At 39.4% G+C, this 20,214-nt stretch overlaps 1 protein-coding gene across 1 annotated transcript; it reads right to left on the bottom strand.

The window, feature by feature from the left end:
- Positions 1–145: 145 nt before the first annotated feature.
- Positions 146–19,712, bottom strand: stag2a (STAG2 cohesin complex component a). Its single transcript, XM_083927461.1, has 34 exons — positions 19,534–19,712; positions 15,500–15,618; positions 15,265–15,343; positions 14,710–14,868; positions 14,408–14,504; positions 14,230–14,306; positions 13,874–14,078; positions 13,606–13,757; positions 12,858–12,931; positions 12,461–12,584; positions 11,213–11,311; positions 10,934–11,013; positions 10,406–10,513; positions 9,269–9,377; positions 8,934–9,051; positions 8,632–8,735; positions 8,434–8,526; positions 8,250–8,339; positions 7,948–8,151; positions 7,767–7,837; positions 7,501–7,588; positions 6,425–6,505; positions 5,898–5,990; positions 5,617–5,791; positions 5,362–5,501; positions 5,168–5,269; positions 4,734–4,882; positions 4,498–4,626; positions 4,178–4,383; positions 3,716–3,947; positions 3,467–3,577; positions 3,193–3,319; positions 2,567–2,644; positions 146–2,058 (listed from the first exon to the last, which is right to left on the bottom strand). Exons 2-34 carry the CDS (start codon positions 15,541–15,543, stop codon positions 2,035–2,037), a joined length of 3,822 nt encoding a protein of 1,273 aa, XP_083783587.1. The 5' UTR covers positions 15,544–15,618; positions 19,534–19,712; the 3' UTR covers positions 146–2,034.
- Positions 19,713–20,214: the final 502 nt, after the last annotated feature.

Below are 20,214 nucleotides of genomic sequence, written 5' to 3' on the forward strand. Positions count from 1 at the left end.
CTTTATACAGTATGTTACACATTTAACATAATACAATTCTTTAAAAAAAATGCAATGAGACACAAATAGAATAAAAACACACATTTTATTATACACAAATATTTAAATATGTGTAAACATACAGATGTATGCACATTTTCAGCAGTTCAATGCAAAACAGAACATATTCCCGATTAATGGTCATTTACACACAAATCCAATAAGTATTTTTCTCACCTGCCTAATATGAATAGTCAGTATTTCTATAATAATATTCAAAACCATGTGATCTGTTTCGAGATTCTGAGGAAATTAGGGATTTGTATCTAACTACAACATGAATAAACCGTTTTCCCATAAAATATGAATCTGCCAACCAGGCCAACACACAGAGGTAAAGAAATATCGCAACAATCCATTAAAAGACAAATAGTGCTATGTATGTATACTTGCAAATTAGTAGGTTAACATCAAATAGTTACATTCTATTTAACCTTTCCCTAAAATTTCAAGCAAACTTAAACTGCTAATATAAAATGAGCACCGATTCACAATATATTACACATCTGTAATTGTATAATATACAATGCTGATACTATGATAGTCAACTAAAGAATTCTAAAACTTTGTCAATTTAGATGAACCTTTATACACGAAACAGTGGCTTATCAAATAAATTGTCTTTTTGAAAAAATCCTCTGCACACTTGCAAACTGGAAAAACCCCCAAAACAAAACAAACAACATAAACCTTTCTCAACCGTTTTTAAAATCCTTTCTTCTAAAGATTGCAATTATGGCATGTCTATTTCATTAGATAGTATTAGATAGGCCTACTATACAGCAGAGAAAAATAGTCAAGACATAGGAGAGATACATGACATGTTTAACGTAGAGTCAAAACTTTAGGCATGATATTGTAAATGCTTCAAATATTCAAAAATAATTTTAATTGCCCCCATTAATTTGTCAAATTACTACATTTGAGCAATGCATTACTTTTGCACTCATTTGTTAAAGAGATTTGAAAAGAAAATACAAACAGCTGGCCGTATCTATAGTAACATAATTGTTTTCATTAAAAAGGATTATTTCAGCATCTGTGAAATAATGTGATTAGAAACCATTCATTTACATTTGATTGTCATTACAAAATATCTATAAACCAAAGTCATCTATAAGGTATAAAAGCAGAACACATACATTTCTAAAAATACCATCACAAATAAATCTGAGAATGTCGTATATCATTTCTGGCAAGGCCTTTGAACAGTATGAGACGCCAGTTCACATTATACTTTACTGTGTACATATTTTGATATATGGCTACATGCCATGCCAAAGTCTACAGTTTAAAAGTACAGCAGGTAAACACAATATCACTGACACCACAACAATGTAATGCAGTCCAGTCAAATAGCCCTGCAATAAATGCTGTCTTTATGAAGCTTATGATATCCATTTTGTTTGGATCGCATCAGAGAGGTATGATCATTTCTAAAAATATGGCTGTAAATGACCATAGGCTTGAATTAATACCTTTTTGACAAAGTGCAGTATCATTATAGTGTTTAACAACAACTGAACACTACAAGCATCACAAAGGTAGTATTTTGCAGGGCTATTATATATTTCTATCCATTGGTGTTCATGAAATTGTGTTCACCCTTCCTGTATATTGGCCACTATGTATTTACATCAGACAATTTTTGTCTACTGAATGAAAAAGGTTAAAGGTATATATTATTAATTTGAATTTCAGTCTGTTATTATCCCTCACCATGCACCTGTCACATAATATCTGTCCTGCTTCACCTTAGTGAGCGATGTTAACATCAAGTTGTTTTTAGGGTGACTGAACAAACAACAAACCTTTCTGCTGCAGTGTGACAAAAGTCCTGTGTGTGAACATATCAGAATAAAATTCAAATTGTCGCTCTAAGATTTAACAAAGTGTTAAAGAGGCAAACATTGGTGTCTCACAAACCATTTATAGCAGTCCATTTTGCTCCACTCCTTTTTTCCAACACATTCTGCCCGATGCATCCAATTTGTTTTAGAACATTGGAACATTGAGAACCTAAAGAAATGAAAAAAGTATTTCATACATTTTGTCTTATAAATAGGAAAAACAATGTTCTGGCACTTTTTTTACAGGACATATAATTGTTTAAACATTCATACATTTAAGTTAACAATACTACAGGATAATACAGGATTGAGAAAGAACTAGTACAGTGGTTTTTACAGAGATTTCTATGGAAAGGTTGATGTCTTTTTGCTGATCAGCTTGCCATAAGAATCCAATAATTCCATCACTGCTGTCCTCCATAATGATGAAAGCTACATATGTTTCAGAGCCAACAGCAGGTGAATATTTGATACTCCCATGTTTTAATATCTGACTATATTAATAACAAATTGTATCAATAATTATGCCTAAATACTGATTCATGAGCATGAGAAAACCTGAGTTACCTCAAGAAGGCCTATGATAAACAACCGTGACCACTCACATTTACCTATCAAATAAAAAAAGAAGCAAATGAGTAATAGCATTTTTAAGAAGTGGGAAATCCATTCCTTACCGAATCATCCATGATGGAAGATGGATCAAAGTAATCTGGCTTTAGTTCAGTTCTTTCTCTGCGATTCTTGGATGCCGGCTGAAAAATAACAGCTCAGTCAGAACAGTACACCACAAAATGTAACAGAAATATGAGACAAAAACGCTATTTCAACTTTGCAGTCTGAAAATAAAAAACTCTGTACGAAATATATCCCAACTCTTGCAATCAAATAATGATAATTATGCTGATGTGCAAATTCTAATATTTGGCACTACAGTGAAGCAACAACACTTTTTTAGTTGGAGGAAACTTGCTCCAAATAATAAAGTTTGCAATCAGAAAACACGACTGGGTTATACAGACAGTTAAATTGTGATTAAGAAGCTTGTAACATTTGTAAATATTTGCCCATGAACCGCCGTAAGCCACTGGACCTAGAAGCCACATGAACATTGGCTAAAAGTGTGGCTATGATCTACGACCTATGATAATGTTGCTTTGTGTGGGCTGAATGTGTAAATAAGCAACGGTTGGCTAACAAGTTTACCATTTCAACTTAAAATGTGATAATATATTCGAGATGTGTTCACAGATTGTTTCTTATGCCCTCAACTAGCCTCAAGCATATCGAAGCTTTAAATTACCAAATCGATGTCCATTGTGTCAAAATCCATGCCCTCATTGATGTCCTCCAAACGGTCCTCTGATGACATCATCACATCCTCCACTATTGGCTCCTCATCCTCCTCCATGAGTCCCGAGCCTCGACGACTGAGGAGTACGGACACACACTTGTCAGGAGATTGTGCTTTTTCACATACTGTCTACAGTCTGGATTTATTTTCCCGGTTACATTTCCCAGGTGTCCTGCACATTTCAAACATATTTAATGTACTCTGAAGACGAGTGCCAGCTTACATTGCTTGCTGCATGTGGTTCCTCATCTTGGCATAGTGCATGCTAACTCGCTCTTGCTGCTGACGGGCCTCAGCTTGTTGCCTCTGTGTCAACATCCAAGTAACCTGGGTACTGTGGGTACAGTGTTCAGTGTTTAACACAACTTCACAAATACCACAGTTCAACACAAGTAGCACAATATGTTGTAAACAGCATTTGCAAATACTCAAGGTAAAGTAAAGGAATAACTACGTAGAAAGTCTTTCTTACTTGTAATCAATAGCGGCCTGGTGGTGATGGTTTGGTTGCTGCTGGAGAGGCACAGGCTGATGGGGATGCTGCTCTGTTGGCATGGTGAATGTGTAGCTGTCCTCTGGCCTCATCTTCTTTGGATCCCTCAGTACAGTGGAGGTGAGGTGGGGCGAATGCATCATCACAGGCGTCTGGACGTTCTGCTCACGGTTCATCCAAACTGCATCACTGCTGCTGCAGCTGTTCTCCTCTGCTTGAGAAAAGAACTTATTAAATAGCAAAACTCCCTGTGTTTGCAGAGGAGGATCAATGTTCCCTAGTGACTGAGGCACTTCATTGAAATACACATGTATGACAATGGCGACACAATGGATAGCACTGTAACCTCACAGCAAGAGGGTTTCTGGTACGAATCCAAACAAGTTTGTCTGAGTCATATAGTACACAAAGTAAATCTACAATGATGTAAAAATTGCTCACCTTCAGGCAATTTCCTTTTGCTAGTAGTGGCTGTCTTGGATTTCTTGCTCCTGGTGGACCCTCGACTGCTGATCCCACTGACGACAGACATGGTGTCATCGTCCCCTCCAGCCTGCAAGGAGTTTCTGTATGAGATGAGGGGCAGCCAGCAGTCCTCTCGCTGCAGGGCCATCTGGACCGTCATGAATCGTTCCAAGTACATGTGACTGTAGAAGTGTCAAAATACGACATTCACAATTAGGACCTTTGCAGAGTTCCTCATCAGCTCCATGCTCAGCAAAAACATAAACCATGACACACGTCTTGTGGCTCAAACTTACACTGATCTCTTGTCCTGCCGTATCAGTTTGCTGGAGAACTCACTCAGGACATCCAAGAAGGCAAGATTGAGAGGTGGACTCCCCAGCCCCTGAGGACTAGGTTCCTTAAACGCAAACTCAATTCCATCCCTGAAACACAGAGGGATATAACAATTTGCATTGCTCATTCAAACGCAGAAGAACTGAGTTGCATGCAACTGTAAACCACAAGGTCTTGGCTCAGGACTGTTACTTACTTATGTAACATGGCAATAGCCTCCCTGGTTTTCATCTGGTCCAAGCCAAAAGTCAACGAGAAGCGTCTGGCGAGCTCTTTTATGCCACAGAAGGCTGATGTTGAACGGTCGACATTGAAGCCAAGTTCCGACAACATATCATTGAATAACTACGAAAGAAAACAAAAAAAAAACACACATACACAATCCCACATTTCGTTACAGTGGTTTCACAGACTGAAAGGTCTAAATCCTGTACTAAAATGCATTTGTGATCTGCTGTAAACCCAAAAGTATTTTTTATTATAATTCAGTCTAAAGAAAAGTCAGTAAACGTTTCAGTTTTTGATTTCGATAATCTGTAGTATTTGCAGGCATCTACTAATGTATTAAAGCAAATAAAACTAGGCAACAATAAATATGCTCTATATATTCACCCGTGCAAAGGATCTTACCGTTTGCAGGCTCAATACGAGTGTCTTTGCACATTGTACTTTGTCGATTTGTCTTGTTTTACTCATTGTTTCCTTGATGATATCTCCGTAGTCATTGTAATACTAAAGAGAAATATAAGGAATTCCGTAATTAAGAAGGGCAGGGTTGGAACAATAGCATACAATTGATTTTTAAAAAAAGGGTTTAAACCTACTCTCATATACTGTTTAAATATATCAGCTCCAGTGTTCATTTCCACCACATTGTAAACAATTAATTTGCAATATGCCCCAAGAAGGTTCCTTCGTTTGTGCAAAGCCTCAATTTTACTGGCTTCTTCATCTTGCTGTCCATCTGGAAAATACAAAATAATACATATGTAAAAAATCAAAACATCATTAGTAGCCCATGCCTCCTCACTTTTAAAGTTTCCATGTGGTTGGTTGACACGATGGTGACTGACTCTGACCTGTGCTGTTGTTGTCATCATCCTGATCAATGAACACTTGATCCAGAATGAAGTTGAGCAGATCTGCCTGCAAAGAAGAGTCTGGCGTATAGACCAGAGGCTCCAGTTGCTCGCGGCCTGAAGACATAATTTGGTGACTGAAGATCAATAGCAGATCACATAGAATGGTGAAGGCCTGGAATAAACACAAAACTTCAGCATGTATGAACATTTGCAGTGGCACTGAAGAATGGCTGTGTAAAGTCAGAAACAACACAACGGTCCTATCAGCAGAACCCCACCTGTTCTTTAACTGCGTTGTTGATGCTGTTTAGGTAACGCTGACACATTAAGCAGAAAGCTCTCATTTGCTTTCTCAAGGTCACCATGTCACCCTAAAAAGGAGAAAATGTTTGGTTAGGCAAGTACAATCTTCTTAGTTGAAACAGTATTGAAAGATCCATATGAATTTAAAAATAGTAAAAAACTTACTGAAACCTTTAGCTGTGCAAAAAACACCAGCTTTCTTGATGTATGTATGAAGTATTAGGTAAAAGATGTGTAAAAGGTACTTTAAATCCATCTACCTAGTGTCCGCCATGTAGGAAATGCCGCTTAGCATATTCAATCAAAAACCTCAACCTCTTTAAAGAAGTCAGTGCTAATTTTCTTAGAATAATGTAGTTATAGATGGTTGTTAGCTGTCTCATCCATTATTTTATGAAAATAACGCTTTTGTTTGTTTAGCTGATGTCCTTGTTACATCTTTCTTTATACACTTATTTTGTCAGGTATCCCAAAAAATGCATCATGACCAACATGTAAATACCTTTAATGAACTGCCGTCTGAAACCTTTGCTAGATGCCACAGGACGATGTAATGTGTGCACTGCATTGAGTGAATCACAATCTGGGGGGGAGAGAGGCAAGCAGATCAGTCATACTGTTACACACAGTCCGTATACTTGCATTTAGGTAACAGGTTATTTGGAAGAATCGGGTTACCCAGTTAATCAATGTGCACTGCAGTAACATGATTAATGTTAATGCTCTTATAAATGCAACAGGTCATTCATCATATTTCTCCCCTACTACAACCCTAACTGCTTGCTTATTTTAGCTGTATTAGTTACAGAAGTGGCTACCTCCTCACAGCGCAAATGTGAGTCAATTTTAGAAATAGTCAATGTTCCATGGTGGAGACAGATGTAAGCAGTTTGCATCCAAAATTTGGGGACTTTTAAACCCTTTTCAAGGAACTAAAAGGTTCCTTCAGACTATTGTTTGAATACCTGTAAAAATGTATGTATAAAAAAAACACATGATGGGATGAGGTCTGCTAGTGATTGCGGCAGTAAAAACAATCTGCAGCCTGCAGTTCAATGTGCTCACCCATTCATCCAAAAACAAAACAAAATGTTAAAAATTACCTAGGATTTGTCTCTATGTGAAATTTACTGCTGTACATTGGATGTATATTGGAGGCTATGAAACAACTGGAAAATTATGTTTTATTTCTCTCATTCACAGCACTGCAGAAATGTCTCTTTTTCTCATCTCGCCCGCACAATCTCTCTCCTTTCCTTGCTGTCTTCTTTTACAATTAGTCAGGAAGTACAGTACTTCCTTGTTTTAAAGTGGTACACAAGTTAAAGCAGCACTTTGCACATTTTGTCATGGAAAAAGCTGATTAGAAATCATGGGATCCATAGACATAGCCAACATTTCTGTAATCCCCTACCTTGACTACAGCAACCAAGTCCCTTGTTTACATGATCTTCAAAATATTAGCTTACTGGAGGAGATGACCGTAACCTGGATACTTAAGTGCAAGTAAACACACTGATTGACTGAAATGGTTGGTTTAGCATTTTGGGGAAGTTACTGACAAAGTTTTAGGATTACCTGTTCAGGCATGTCCCCATTCTGCAGACCTGTGTTGAGCAGCCTGTAGTTACTGGTGAAGAGATCCCACTTAGAGAGATCATGTGCACTGGAAGCACAAGGAACAACAATTATAAAACAAATACATCATCATTCTTGCTAATGTTGTTATTGACATCCCACCAAAATTAAACTTAAATGCCAAATTGTGTAACTGAAAAGGATATTAATCTCTTCAACAAGTAACAATACATTGAAATCATAGGAAAACATGTTAGCTGCTTTACTTGTGAAAAGCGCTGATCTTCTTGAGTGTAGATAGAACCTGGTAGGCGTCGTCCTCATCTGGTTCTTCACCCTGACAAACAAGATCGAACTTGTGAAATCCTGGACATTCACCCTTGCCTCTGCACCTGTGAGTGCGCTTTCAAACAATCCACGAAAAAAGAAAAGTCTTACAGCACACACCTCTTGCAGGAAATCCTCCAGGAGTCTATTGAACTTGTCTACGAGCTCATCGAGGAGCTGGGAGCGGGCGATGTCCACGCGGTTGAAGATGGTGAATTCTTCGTTGCAGAGAGAGTGGTAGGTAGTGGAACAGGCCTCCAGGACCTCAGTGTCTGTGTGCTTATCCTGGACTTCCCAAATTTGCCGCAACAAGGCGTCCAAATGCTTAATAAAAAGAAAATGAAAGTATAAAACATTGTTTAACTGACACTGTATGCGATTTCAAGTTGCATAATCGAGAACACATGTTAAAATTGACAAACCTTTTCTAACCGGCCAGTTGTGTAGATGTCAAGATCAAAGTACTTTGGTATTTGTAGCAAATTGGTCACCTTATCAATATCAACGCAGTACTGTGGCAAGAAAAGAGAAATCATTTAGGCTGAATGGTTGGAGATCAAACCTATTAAAACGCCGTTGGCTGTAGTGCAGAACATAAGTAATCACCTTTGCCAATAACAGAGGCAATGCAACTGCAAACATCTCTGTGATCCGTGTCCGATCATCCAGCTGTGTTTTCTTCTCCTTCGCACTCAGGACCTTTTCCATGCACAAAAACCCAACCATGTTAACAACATGGAATCATTCAAGAAACAAAGCTACTCCTCTTTATGTCTATGTCGAGCATGACGACCAGACACTCACCCTCTTCCCTGTGCCCCTGCCTACTGGAGGGTGGCATTCACAAGCCTGCCGAATCGCACAAAGCATGATCTCAACCAGAGCTGTCTCCTGGCGATCAGTCAGGGCTAAAGATTGCAGATGCAGACAGTTACCGACAATGTAATGAAAAGATTTGCACAACCGCTAGTGTCAATTGAAAAAAAAAAGAAAAGAAAAAAAGGAGTAGAAAGACAAAAAACAGTGCCTTTTTCAGAAAGGTTCTTTTTCCTAACACTGAAGCTGAAAATCTGAGCCAGTACTTGTCTCAAAGAGTGGATCTTTACCCTCCTCTCCTGGTGCCGGCTCATCCAGCAACAAGCTGATCATAGTCTCCCAGTCCTTGAGCAGTTCTGACGCACACTCCCACAAGCTATCCACCAAGTAGGCCCCATGTTCATGGAGCTGTAAAACATCAAATGGTTTAATATTATTGAATCAAAGAAAAATATTAAAACTCCTAGTTTTGGGATGACATTTGATTAAAATAACTGGAATTATTTTACCTCATCTAAAACTAAATAAGATAATTACACTCAAAATTAGAATAAAATGTTTCTTAAGATAGATATTTTTAATATAATGAGCAGGGTTTACATCCAGAAGTGAGACAAAGGCCTACCTCGCTCTCCAAGAAGAAAAACACCGTAGTCTTGATAAGGCTGCCGTTGAGGCTCTGCCTGCCCCTCCTGGGTAATCCCTCCTCCTCAGGACCTCGATGGCTGAAGAGCCTTCAATCAGCAAAATACAAAAGGTTGGTAAAAATGTCTGGTAAAGGCAGGTGGGACAAAGGGAAAGCTATTAGGTGGGGTGTCACACACAGAAAGATCTGTCTGAGTCACACATTACCAGATCTTGTGATTTCAACAAAGTAGAGTCCCTTTCACACATGCACAGTTAACCTGAAATTATGTAGACATTACCGAGCTGAGCTGTTTGTGAGAACACAAATGTCCTTATCAGTTGGATCGGACATCAAACTGTGTTTACCCTGCCAGCTCCCTAGTACAAAGACAGTTTAATCTCCAATTGAGCCCATGTGTGAATAGAGCCCTCATTCTCTGGAGAATTCACAGCAAATGAGTGGCTGCGTTGATGACGTTTCTTGCCAAAACTGGAAGAGCAAACCTCTGAGGGTGATGAAGAAGGGTGATTTACACAAAGATGGCAACTGGAGAGACAACGAGATTCAGAAACTTTTGTCAGTAGGGTCGACGCCGAAATCGTCAGACACTCAAGGAATGGCTCTGTCACTGCTGTGTAATCAAGGCATGCATCCAGCCCACTCTACCCAGAAGCCACCCCTCAGTGGAATCAAAACAATATTTCCAGTACTGAGAACGCATCTGACACGGAGAATCTCCTGTTGTGTGCTACAGGTGTGAAAGGAAAACTCTCAGACGATGTCTGGACCTGCCTCTAATTCTTTGCACTTCTGTTTTTGCAGTGAAACGATTAACCATGCAGTCCAACGTAAGCTAATGAGAATCCAAGCTTACTTATAAGCCGACCTCCTCTACATCACTTTTAACATAAATGTTCAAAACAGGGACGGCCGGTGGCTGAGTGGTTAGAGCAGTCGCCCCATGTAAAAAGACTGAAGGTCCTCGAGGCAGCGGTGGCGAGTTCGACTCCGACCTGCGGCCCTTTGCTTCATGTCTCACTCTCTCTCTCTCTTAACCCATTTCCTGTCTGTCCTATATTCTAAGGGCATGAAAAACTGCCAAAAAAATCTTAAATAAATGTACAAAATACTTACTTTTTAAACAGAAATTCTCCTGCAGAAACAGCGATGGGTCGATGTGCTGAGTAAACCAGGTGATACACACTCTCACAGTCCTCTGCTGTCAGAACCTCATCGCTACTCCTGTTACATGAAATGCATAAATGCTTAGTAATCAAGGCCAGTTCAATCAATAAAAGATAAGCATTTAGACATAAACTTAAAGGTAAATGTGTGAAATGGTTTGTTTAGAATATTAACACGGAAACTGTTACGATCGGGGGGAAAATCTGAATATTAAATCTAACAAAATATAATCCTATTCTCCCCATTTTAGACCCAGTAAAAGTCAACTCAGCTATTAACAATATTGATGGCATCTGTGAGCACGAATTGTCAAGCATTAATGTCTGTAATTTGAGTCAGAAAGTAATAAATCCCGATCTGTAGCATGATTTCCTGTTCATGTCGACTTTTGTTGTATTAAGTCTTTAGAGTCACATTATACGACTTCATAAAAGATCAAATGCAGAAGGCCGTGCAAGAGGAGTGGCGGTTACTCACTGCAAGACAAGTGTCAGAAGTTTAATGGCTTGTACTGCAACATCATATTCCTTGTCCAGAGTCATAGACACAATGCGGTCCTGTCAATGAGAGTAAGTTTACGTGTCAGATACAGTATCTTAGCTAGACAATCTCCATAACATGAGTTGTCGTATCATTAATGGGTATTATGAAATCTAAACGATGTCTTTATTCCTTAGTTGCTGGCACATAAAGATGCAACAATTGAAAAGCCTGTAAAGTTCCAACATATTTCAAGTGATGCAGCTGCCGGCTCACCTTAAAGCGACTGGTGAAGAGCTCCAGTCGTGCGCCAAGCTCTCTGCTGTAGAAGAGGCCTTGGAGGGCAGTCAGGCACTTCAGTCGCACCTCACCTTGCTGGAGTCACAATAGAAATACTTTTTTTTTTTACATATCTGAATGCCAAAACTTTACTTTGCCATTAACCCAAAAAACCTGTTTATTATTTTTTTCCATTCCTCAGCCACAGCCAAAACAAACTGCAAGATAAGATCGTAAAAAAAGTCTTAAAAGTGGTTGCTATTTTTCACAATATATTATATGTAATTAAGATACTATGCAGTTATATGTCAGCTTAATAATGAAAATATGACATAAAAAGAATAAAAGCTTTATTACAGTAACCTTCAGTAACCAGTAATCTTCCGGCAAAGAGGACTACATATGGCTTGTATTATTAATCCTTGCAGGAAGTCTTCACATATAAGACTGGTTGGTTTGATTAAAAGTGGGGTTAGAAGTTTGTCTAGGGCTGGGACTTACGATTAATTAATTACAGAAAAAAACGCGATAAAGAAAAAATAACGCAATTAATCGCAATCTATTTTTGCACATTGTGCTCATTGCACAAGTTCCCGCAGGGTCCATAATACTGACGCAGAGAACACAACACGAGAGAAATGAAACTAATGAGAAGCTGCATTCATTGTGCGGACATTTGAGTTCTAAAAAACAACCAAGTGGAAACATGGACAAGAGCACGGTTGCGTGCAAATTGGGCAAGAAAGAATTCACCTCCCCCCGGAGCTCTTCAGCCTCCGAACATGCGCAGCTTACGTTAGCACAGACACCGCTCCTACGAGGGACTGTCAGTAGTTGATGGATCATTTTTGTTTCTGTGTTTTTGAGTTTAACTGTTCATTTTATGCCAAGGATATTACTTTAAATATGTTTGCAATGTTAGGTTTCCACTTTTCTTGAATATAACGTACTAAGCACTGTGTTTTTTTTTGTAAACCGAAACAAATGTGTTTAAGACTTAAAGTCTACAAAAAGTTGGTGCTCACTGATAAAAATAAACACATTTTGTTGTTTAAACTCATTTTTGTGTCTATTCATTGATTAAGTCATATACCAAAATCCATTTAAATTGAAAAATGTTGCTTCTTGTGTCATATTGATATGCAATTACTCGCGATTAATTAATTACAAAGACTCTAAGTAAATAGATTTTTTTTTTAATTCACCACTAGTTTAAACACAAAAAGTAGCTGTTTGTTAGCTCACCTTGTCATGCATTGTCCAGCCAACGTACTTCAGGTAACTGTCGTTGAGGAAGGCGTCACTGTAAAGCTTCATCCACATTCCGATCTCCTCAATACAAACGGCTCGGATCTCAGCGATGGCATCACTGCAACACAAGAGGATTTATTCAGCTTTGTCAGAAATATTATATAACGTGCCCTTGTGTTAACACAATTGTTAAGAGCTGTTAGGTCTGAACCAAAAATCATATGGACTTACATTGATGTTGACTTAAATTTCACACTAGAGGACGCCAAAGGGCCAACAATGCACAGTGAGAGTTCTCTGCTTCTCGTTACAAGACTCAAGTGCAATTAGAGGCTCCTCGGTGAAATCTCAGTCAACATTCAGTATTTAAGGCGATCAAGGATTCACATACCGATATCTGTGAACAAACACTCCTTTGAAAATTGCATTCATCATGTTTTCAATTTCATCTTGATTTTCTTGAAGCTGAAAGATAAAACACAAAAAGTGTTCATTTTTAGATCATTTGCATGAAGAAAGCCAAAAAAACCCACTCTTGTTCTGCCTTGTTCGACCCTCACACACAAACGCTAAAACGACTTTCAAGAGGTTTTGTCTGAAGAGTTCTGTTCAGTCATTTTAGCTATTTTAAAGGGTAAGGCTGTCATTCTATGTTTTTCAACACATTTGTTCTGCGTTCAGACACAAGCAAACAAATGTAGCGGTGTCAGTAAATATTAATATCTGCTGCCAATTATGTGTCACCTCAGCAGCTCTGTACTGTGGCAGAAATAAAAAGGGGATGATCCAACATGAACTTAAATGATGACAATTACAGAGATAGTTCAACAGGATGACATCATATCCTACTGTAGGTGATGTTGCACTAGGGGATGATACTGGACAGGGATGTGTTTGTTTTCTCTTTATACATTTCTGTCTAATTTGTTGTGTAAAAAATAGTGTGTAATTTGTTTGTTATTTGTTTGATGAGTAATAATCTGGGGGAGGATTTAATATGCCTTTCAGTCTTCCTTACCCTCCTACACGGTAAGATTCTTTACAATCATTCTGTATCTTCTTTTTGTGCAAATAAAGCTAGACTAAAGGACTAGTCAACTTTTTGTTGCACGTGTTAGACAATATCTATTTCTTCTCACCTCTTTACGCTTCTGTAACAGAAGTTCCAACCTATCATTGGCCCTTTTTGCAGCAACCTTGTTTCTCTCCGCCTCGTACTGCCTCTGCGTGTTGTCCATATTAATGCTCAGGTTGAGAGCAACATTCACCAGGGCTGTCATCAACTTCATGGCTGCAATAAACCATAAAATTCAGATACACACCTGAAGGAATAACTACGTGAGCGTGCAGGCAGACATGGAGCAGAAATGTAGAAAGCCAAAGTGAACCGTGCACATTAAAACTAACCTGCTAGTGTGCTTGTATGTCTAAACGCCCTGACCTGTGAGTCAGACAGACCGGTGAGCAGTGAGATTATCGTGTCCATCATATACTCGTCGTAGATGATGCTGTACTGACACTGACGCACCAGAACCGCAATGAAGTCGCAGAAGCTTATCCTGAATTTCTTCCACTGCGGTCCCGACATAGTTAATGGATAGTCTCCGCTGTCCTGTTTGATGATAGCAGGAGGAGGTCAGGAGGATCACATTTGTTTCACTGCCACATGCTTGTATCCGATAATTGCACATATATATGGTGAGATTCATGTTTTATTTTAGAATCAGTTTAGTAAATGAATGCAAAACTACAGCCTGCATCACCTCATCGAACTCCTCTGTCATCTTTCGGATGATTTCAGAGTTCTGCATATGTCTGAACATCTCTCCACTCACAGCACCTGTGTGAAGAATCCCACCATGGCAGCAAAGTTCAGCTCTTTCATTTGCTTTCAGGCACCGGACGTGCTACATATTTAGACGGATCATGTCAGATACTTACCTTTACAGCCAGAGCACTGTATGAAGAAGTTGATTAAGTCCAAGAGAGCAACGTCCTTGTCATGTTTGTATGCCTCGATCCAGTCATCAACAACAGACTGTAAAATGAAACAGTGACCATGACAAATACAACTATGGAATTAAAATCTCAAAATATTTGTTTGGGATGATGATGCTACCACAATACAATACAAAAAAATGGAACCCACAGCTACCACCCCAGTCAAAAATACTTGCATAATACAATGAGAAGAAACTACAACTCAAGACATCATCTCTTCCAACACACTATTGAGTACCCACCTGTGTGGCACTCTTCCCCATTTTAACCACCTCGAACAAGGTCATATTCTCCATCCCGTTCTCCTGGTGATGGCCATTCACTCTGCCAAAAATGGGGGCCCTCCCTGCTCCCCCGACTTTGGCCTTGTCTCCAAGCGCCTTCTTCCCCTTCTTGCCTGCCTGTTGTGGAGAAACATGTGGATGGAAGATGGAAGAAGTGTCTTATTGCGTTTGCATAATTGTGAGCACTGTGCATGTGGTGTAGACTGAATAGCTTATCCTGTTACTGGGAATTAAAAAGCGCTCAGAGTATGGGACTAAATCACATTACAGACATTTGATGCAGACAGTGATGCAGCATCCACTTATTTTCTGATCAAACACAACTGCTGCGTGACACCACACTGTGTCTACTCTACACCCTTAGTCCTGTGATGTACTGGGAACCTCTCTAGGGTGTTTCATTGCTTTACACCAAATGCGTGGTGGGATTGACACAAGCCTCCCTGTGACCCTGATTACACATGGACAGATATGGAAATAAATAAATGAAGATCAAAGCTTTGAAAAACATACCAGGCCTTTTCCTGTCTTTGCATTTTTGCCATCAGGATCCTCAAGGTCAGTATCTGAAGACAACTGAGATTCTGCCTCTCTGTGTACAACGGATAAAGTCATTATAACCACGAAACAGACTTCAAAATAACTTTTAAGCAGCTAGGTTAACATGATGTACATGCATATATACGCACAAACAGACATTCAAAGAGATGTTCTATCTGTGAATACATATCTGTGATGCACTGCTTACTGAGGAAAATGAAACTCTGTGTGCAAATCCTGCGCTGCTATCATTTCTTTAACATTTTCTGGATCTGCTGGAGTGGGTGCTTCTACTGCTCTGGACCTCAAGCAAGAAGGTATCTGGACCTAGAAAATAAGACAAATCAGAAGAGGTGATGAATGACAACTGCAATAATTCACAAACAACTCACAGGACATCTTATAGAAGACCACTTGTAATACATAAGAGCAGGGACAAAGAGAAAATGTTTAGTTTATATTATACTGGCAGAAAGGGCACATCAGGCCTTAAGATGCACCTGCTTGGCACAGCACCACTCAAACACCTCAGCAATATAAAGCTGTGTATGTGCGATGATGATGACCATGCAGAGATATTATGTTTGATAAAAGTCAAGACAAAAAGACACTAATAATTACGGTGAAAGCGATATATGTTTTATGAGTCGTTCACCTGTGTACACAAGAAATATTATTTTTAAACAACTGGGTGGTGAGTCTCAGTCGTTGCATGGCAATAGCAGTCTAGTTACATATGAAAAATGCCCATGTATATGACTGGTGTCGCAACGTATACAGTATATAGTATATATATATATGTTGTGACAGCTCCTTGGTGAGCACTCAAACACACACACACACACACACACGCAGGCACGCACACACTAAGGTGTTAGCCATCTCTCCTGACAAGCCACTCCCCAGATCCCAGGCAACCAAATTAAAATTAGGTCAGAGGCCAAGGAGCTGTCACAATATACAGTAAAATGTGAATTTTTCCTTGTGAACTTGACACTTTTTGTTTTGCTAGCTCAATTAATTGTATACCTCTAATAGGACCCTGTGCTGTTTTTCTGTCTTTCTCACAGAAAAGCATATTAATAAGGCCGAACAAACATGATGGGTGCATTCTATAGCCTATAAAACATTTGCAGAGCCTGAAAAAGCACATGCGTGTGAATGATGGCTGAATTCCATTTAGCTGCTTCAGTAACAGGAACCTGGTATTGTTCCTTCTGGCTCACTGTCACATGGTCATGGACTTACTGGGACACTTGAATAGAACTTTGTCATTGTTAATGTTATAAGTAACACCTGTTCTTTTCTTACTAAGTCAAAATTTCTGCTGTGAAAAAGGCCTATCAACAGAAAATTTAGCACCAACAAGTTTAATAGTCAAGAACGTGTTTACATCAATAATTACAGAATTTATCACAAACACCCCACATTTGCAGGTTCCAGCTTCTCACATGTGGCCATGTGCCGTTTGTCTGTTTTAGACACTTGGCCAAACAAAAAAGCAATATGATATGTCATCCTGCGAGAAATGATGAGACAATATTTTCTAACTTTCTGTTACATGATTACAGCCTTAATGCAGGTTCTTTCCTCACTTTCACTCTCTGCTCTACACACTGAGAAGAACTCATGCTTTTGTAACCTATTTGCATAGATAACTCGGAGTGTGAAAATCAGTCATTCATACTTAAACTGCACAGTTGGAAACACAGATAACACATGAACTTAATACCATTTCTATCATTATCTGATTAACAAAATTCTAATTATATATGGCGGACTACTATCTAGTGCTGACTAAATGTCATCAAATAGTTGCTGAACATTATGAGGATTGATGTCACATTTGCCATCAGAATACCTGCCATTCATTGAATAAAAATACAGAAGAATGTACTACTTAATACATCCCATACAGGAGGATTTGTATCCTTTATGCATGTTTTACTTAATTTCATATCATTCTTAATTGCAGTCAGGTTTATTGACTGCTGCTCTGAAAAAATAAGTTGTTTTTTAATCATTTTGGACCCTGGTAACAAAGTATGGGATTTCATCAGAGCTGACATTGACAACTTTGGGTGCTGAACGAGTCAGGACTGACACAAGACATATGGTGTAAAGAGCCTAAAATTAGGTTTCAGAAAAGAAAGAGTATTTGGACTAGTAGTACAAAGGGAGCAATTTACATAAATAAGGAGTAGGGCTTATGTACAGTTGCATAACAATTTTTAATCAAGCATATTTTTGAGGAGGACTGAGGCCACTGTGGGAGTATTTGCAATCACTTATTGAGCAAGACGGGTAGGTGGTTTTCTTAAGGTGAAATTGTCCATCTACCATTTCCCAGGTGGTTATCTGACAGAGCAGTATCAGTATGACTCGTGTATTGAAAATTACAATTGAGTTCTAACTGATTGACACAAATGAGCGAAGGACAGAATGGATAGAGCTGCAGACATGATTAAACCTTTTCTGAGCCCACCACAGTAATATTTACAACCAGACTGCACTGACTGAAGCATGCGTGTGGTCTTCCAAACTGGGACAATGTGTGAAATGTTCAAGTACTTGTCATGCATGCATGGGCCTGAAAACATGGAAAAGCTCAAATTCCCTGTGTACTACTAAGCTACTCCAGCGGTGCCTGTAGGGCGGTGTGGAGTGGACTAGCCTGTCTCACAGCACATATGTTTGCAGGAAGGGTGAGGGAAAATAAGTTTGTTAATTTGCTAACTACGTGAACCTGAAATAATAATTTCCAGTAAGGTGTCATTCAATTGGGCAAATTACTTAAGGTGTGCAGATGGTGTTTTTTACAGCTCAGTAACTTAACGTCACAGCAGACAGACTCAGAGAAGTTATATCTGTGGGGGTGCGTGTACACAACATAACCACACTTACTGTAAAGCATGGGTGTCAAACTGATCCAGTAAAGGGCTGTGTGGCTGCAGGTTTTCATTCCAACCAAGCAAGAACACATCTGACTCGACTTACTCAATCACCTGAGCTGTCTTCACACAGTTGATTTGTTGGACCAGGTGTGTTTTTGATTGGTTGGAATGAAAACCTGCAGCCACACGGCCCTTTACTGGATCAGTTTGACACCCATGCTGTAAAGGGTAAGCCCAAAATTTACAATGTTAACAAGACATGGTTATCCTTATTCTGAACAGACGAGGGGACTGAATTCAGAGTCCAAGCGCAATAAAGTGGAGTGCCCAAAGACGCCGCTTGCCAGTAGGCAAGGCAGGCAACTGCTCGGGGCCCAAGGGCAGTCAGGGGCCCATGAGCGCTGACAGACTTTACACTACAGCAGTGACAGTTTGCAATGGCAGTAGGACACATGACCTCCGTAGGGAGGGCCCCACCTGACTCCAGCCAAGTTTTTACTGTTCTGTTTTTTATTGTTCTACATATAAATGTTTGAATTACATTTTTTAAACGTTTATAATTCATATTTTGAATAACAAAAATGTGCACTTTTGAAATAAAAAAGTTGACATTTTTGCAATATCTATGTTGGTGTCATTATTTAGAACACAATGGTGATCAACCTGGTTCAAGGGGCCCCCTGTCAATTTTTGCCGAGGGCCCTGACAGACTCTAGAATCGCCTCTGCGTAGTGCCTCATAACGTTCGTCATTCTTTCCCGGACGAGTATTGTAATATGTATTCTTATAAACCAGGTGGTTGTGATAGTAAACTCTAATGGTACTTAGAATATAAACCTAATTGACCCCCAAAACAATTGTGACACGCGCAGTTGTAGCGTTACTTCCGAACTTCAAGCGCAACTACAGATGTTTCTGTCCTCTCTCTCTGCTGCTCCTGACGCGAGCGGCTCTCTGGCTAACGCGAGCTAACTTCGCTCATATATGTGATGTTAGTCGATAACGTTACATCATCTAGCCAGCTACCTTTAGACCACCTTCTTCACCACTTTATTCGCACTGAAAAACTACCTTAAGGTTCACTGGAGGATGTTGAGACATTTTCGGCCTCAGATAATGCATGTTGCCGTTAGCTGTTAGCTTGCTAACGGAAACACTGCTCAACACCAGCTGGGTGTTACGTCGTCAGTATTAATCACGTTAATGTTAATTGACTTTAATAAAGGCGTATCTCAATGTTAACGACTCCTAACACTAGTGTCAAGTGTCTTCTAGTCAGTGCAGCAGCATCAAAGACAAACTCCCTGGATGTTAACGTTAGCTATCCGCCATTTTACAACTTACTTACCTCGTTTAAAATCAAAGACGGACTGAAACCAAATCATCCAAACGTCGCGGACTTTGCAAAGCACACACTCTCGTTATTTTCCTGCACAAACTGCCATTTCCTAAAGCTAAAAAATGAATGTTTTATTCGCTAGCTAACGATGAGAAGCTCCTTGGTGGCTAATATAGCAAGGTACAGTTTGTATTTTCGTTGTTATGCATGTAACACACACACACCACCTGTCGGCGGCTCCGCGAACTGCAGGTGAGAGTGGCCACATCATGTCTGTCAGTGATGACAGTTTGTCAAGCTTGTTGACCAATATCCAGCAATGTCCGTGCACCGTGTCTGAAACTAATCTGTAGGTCCCCAGGCAAGAAGGTATCTTGACACCCAAACTGGCTGCAGTAACTCAAAGACAACTCACAGGACATTTCTTATAAAACCCCATGTAATTCTCAAGACCAGGGACAAAGAGAAAATGTTTCTATTGGCAGAAAGGGCACAACAATGTAAGGGGACCATATCATTTAATTTAATTTCTATAGGAGGGGCACTAACTACCTAGATTACATATATATATATCACAAATGTAGGCCGGTTTGTAGACTATACTTCATGTAAACGTGTAATAGCCTAAACATGTTAACTCACAGGTAATTAGACAGCTGCATAGATAGAGACTTCTAACACTTAAGTGAA

Source organism: Echiichthys vipera (genome assembly GCF_963691815.1).
Source record: "Echiichthys vipera genome assembly, chromosome: 14".
NCBI classification, from domain to species: domain Eukaryota; kingdom Metazoa; phylum Chordata; class Actinopteri; order Perciformes; family Trachinidae; genus Echiichthys; species Echiichthys vipera.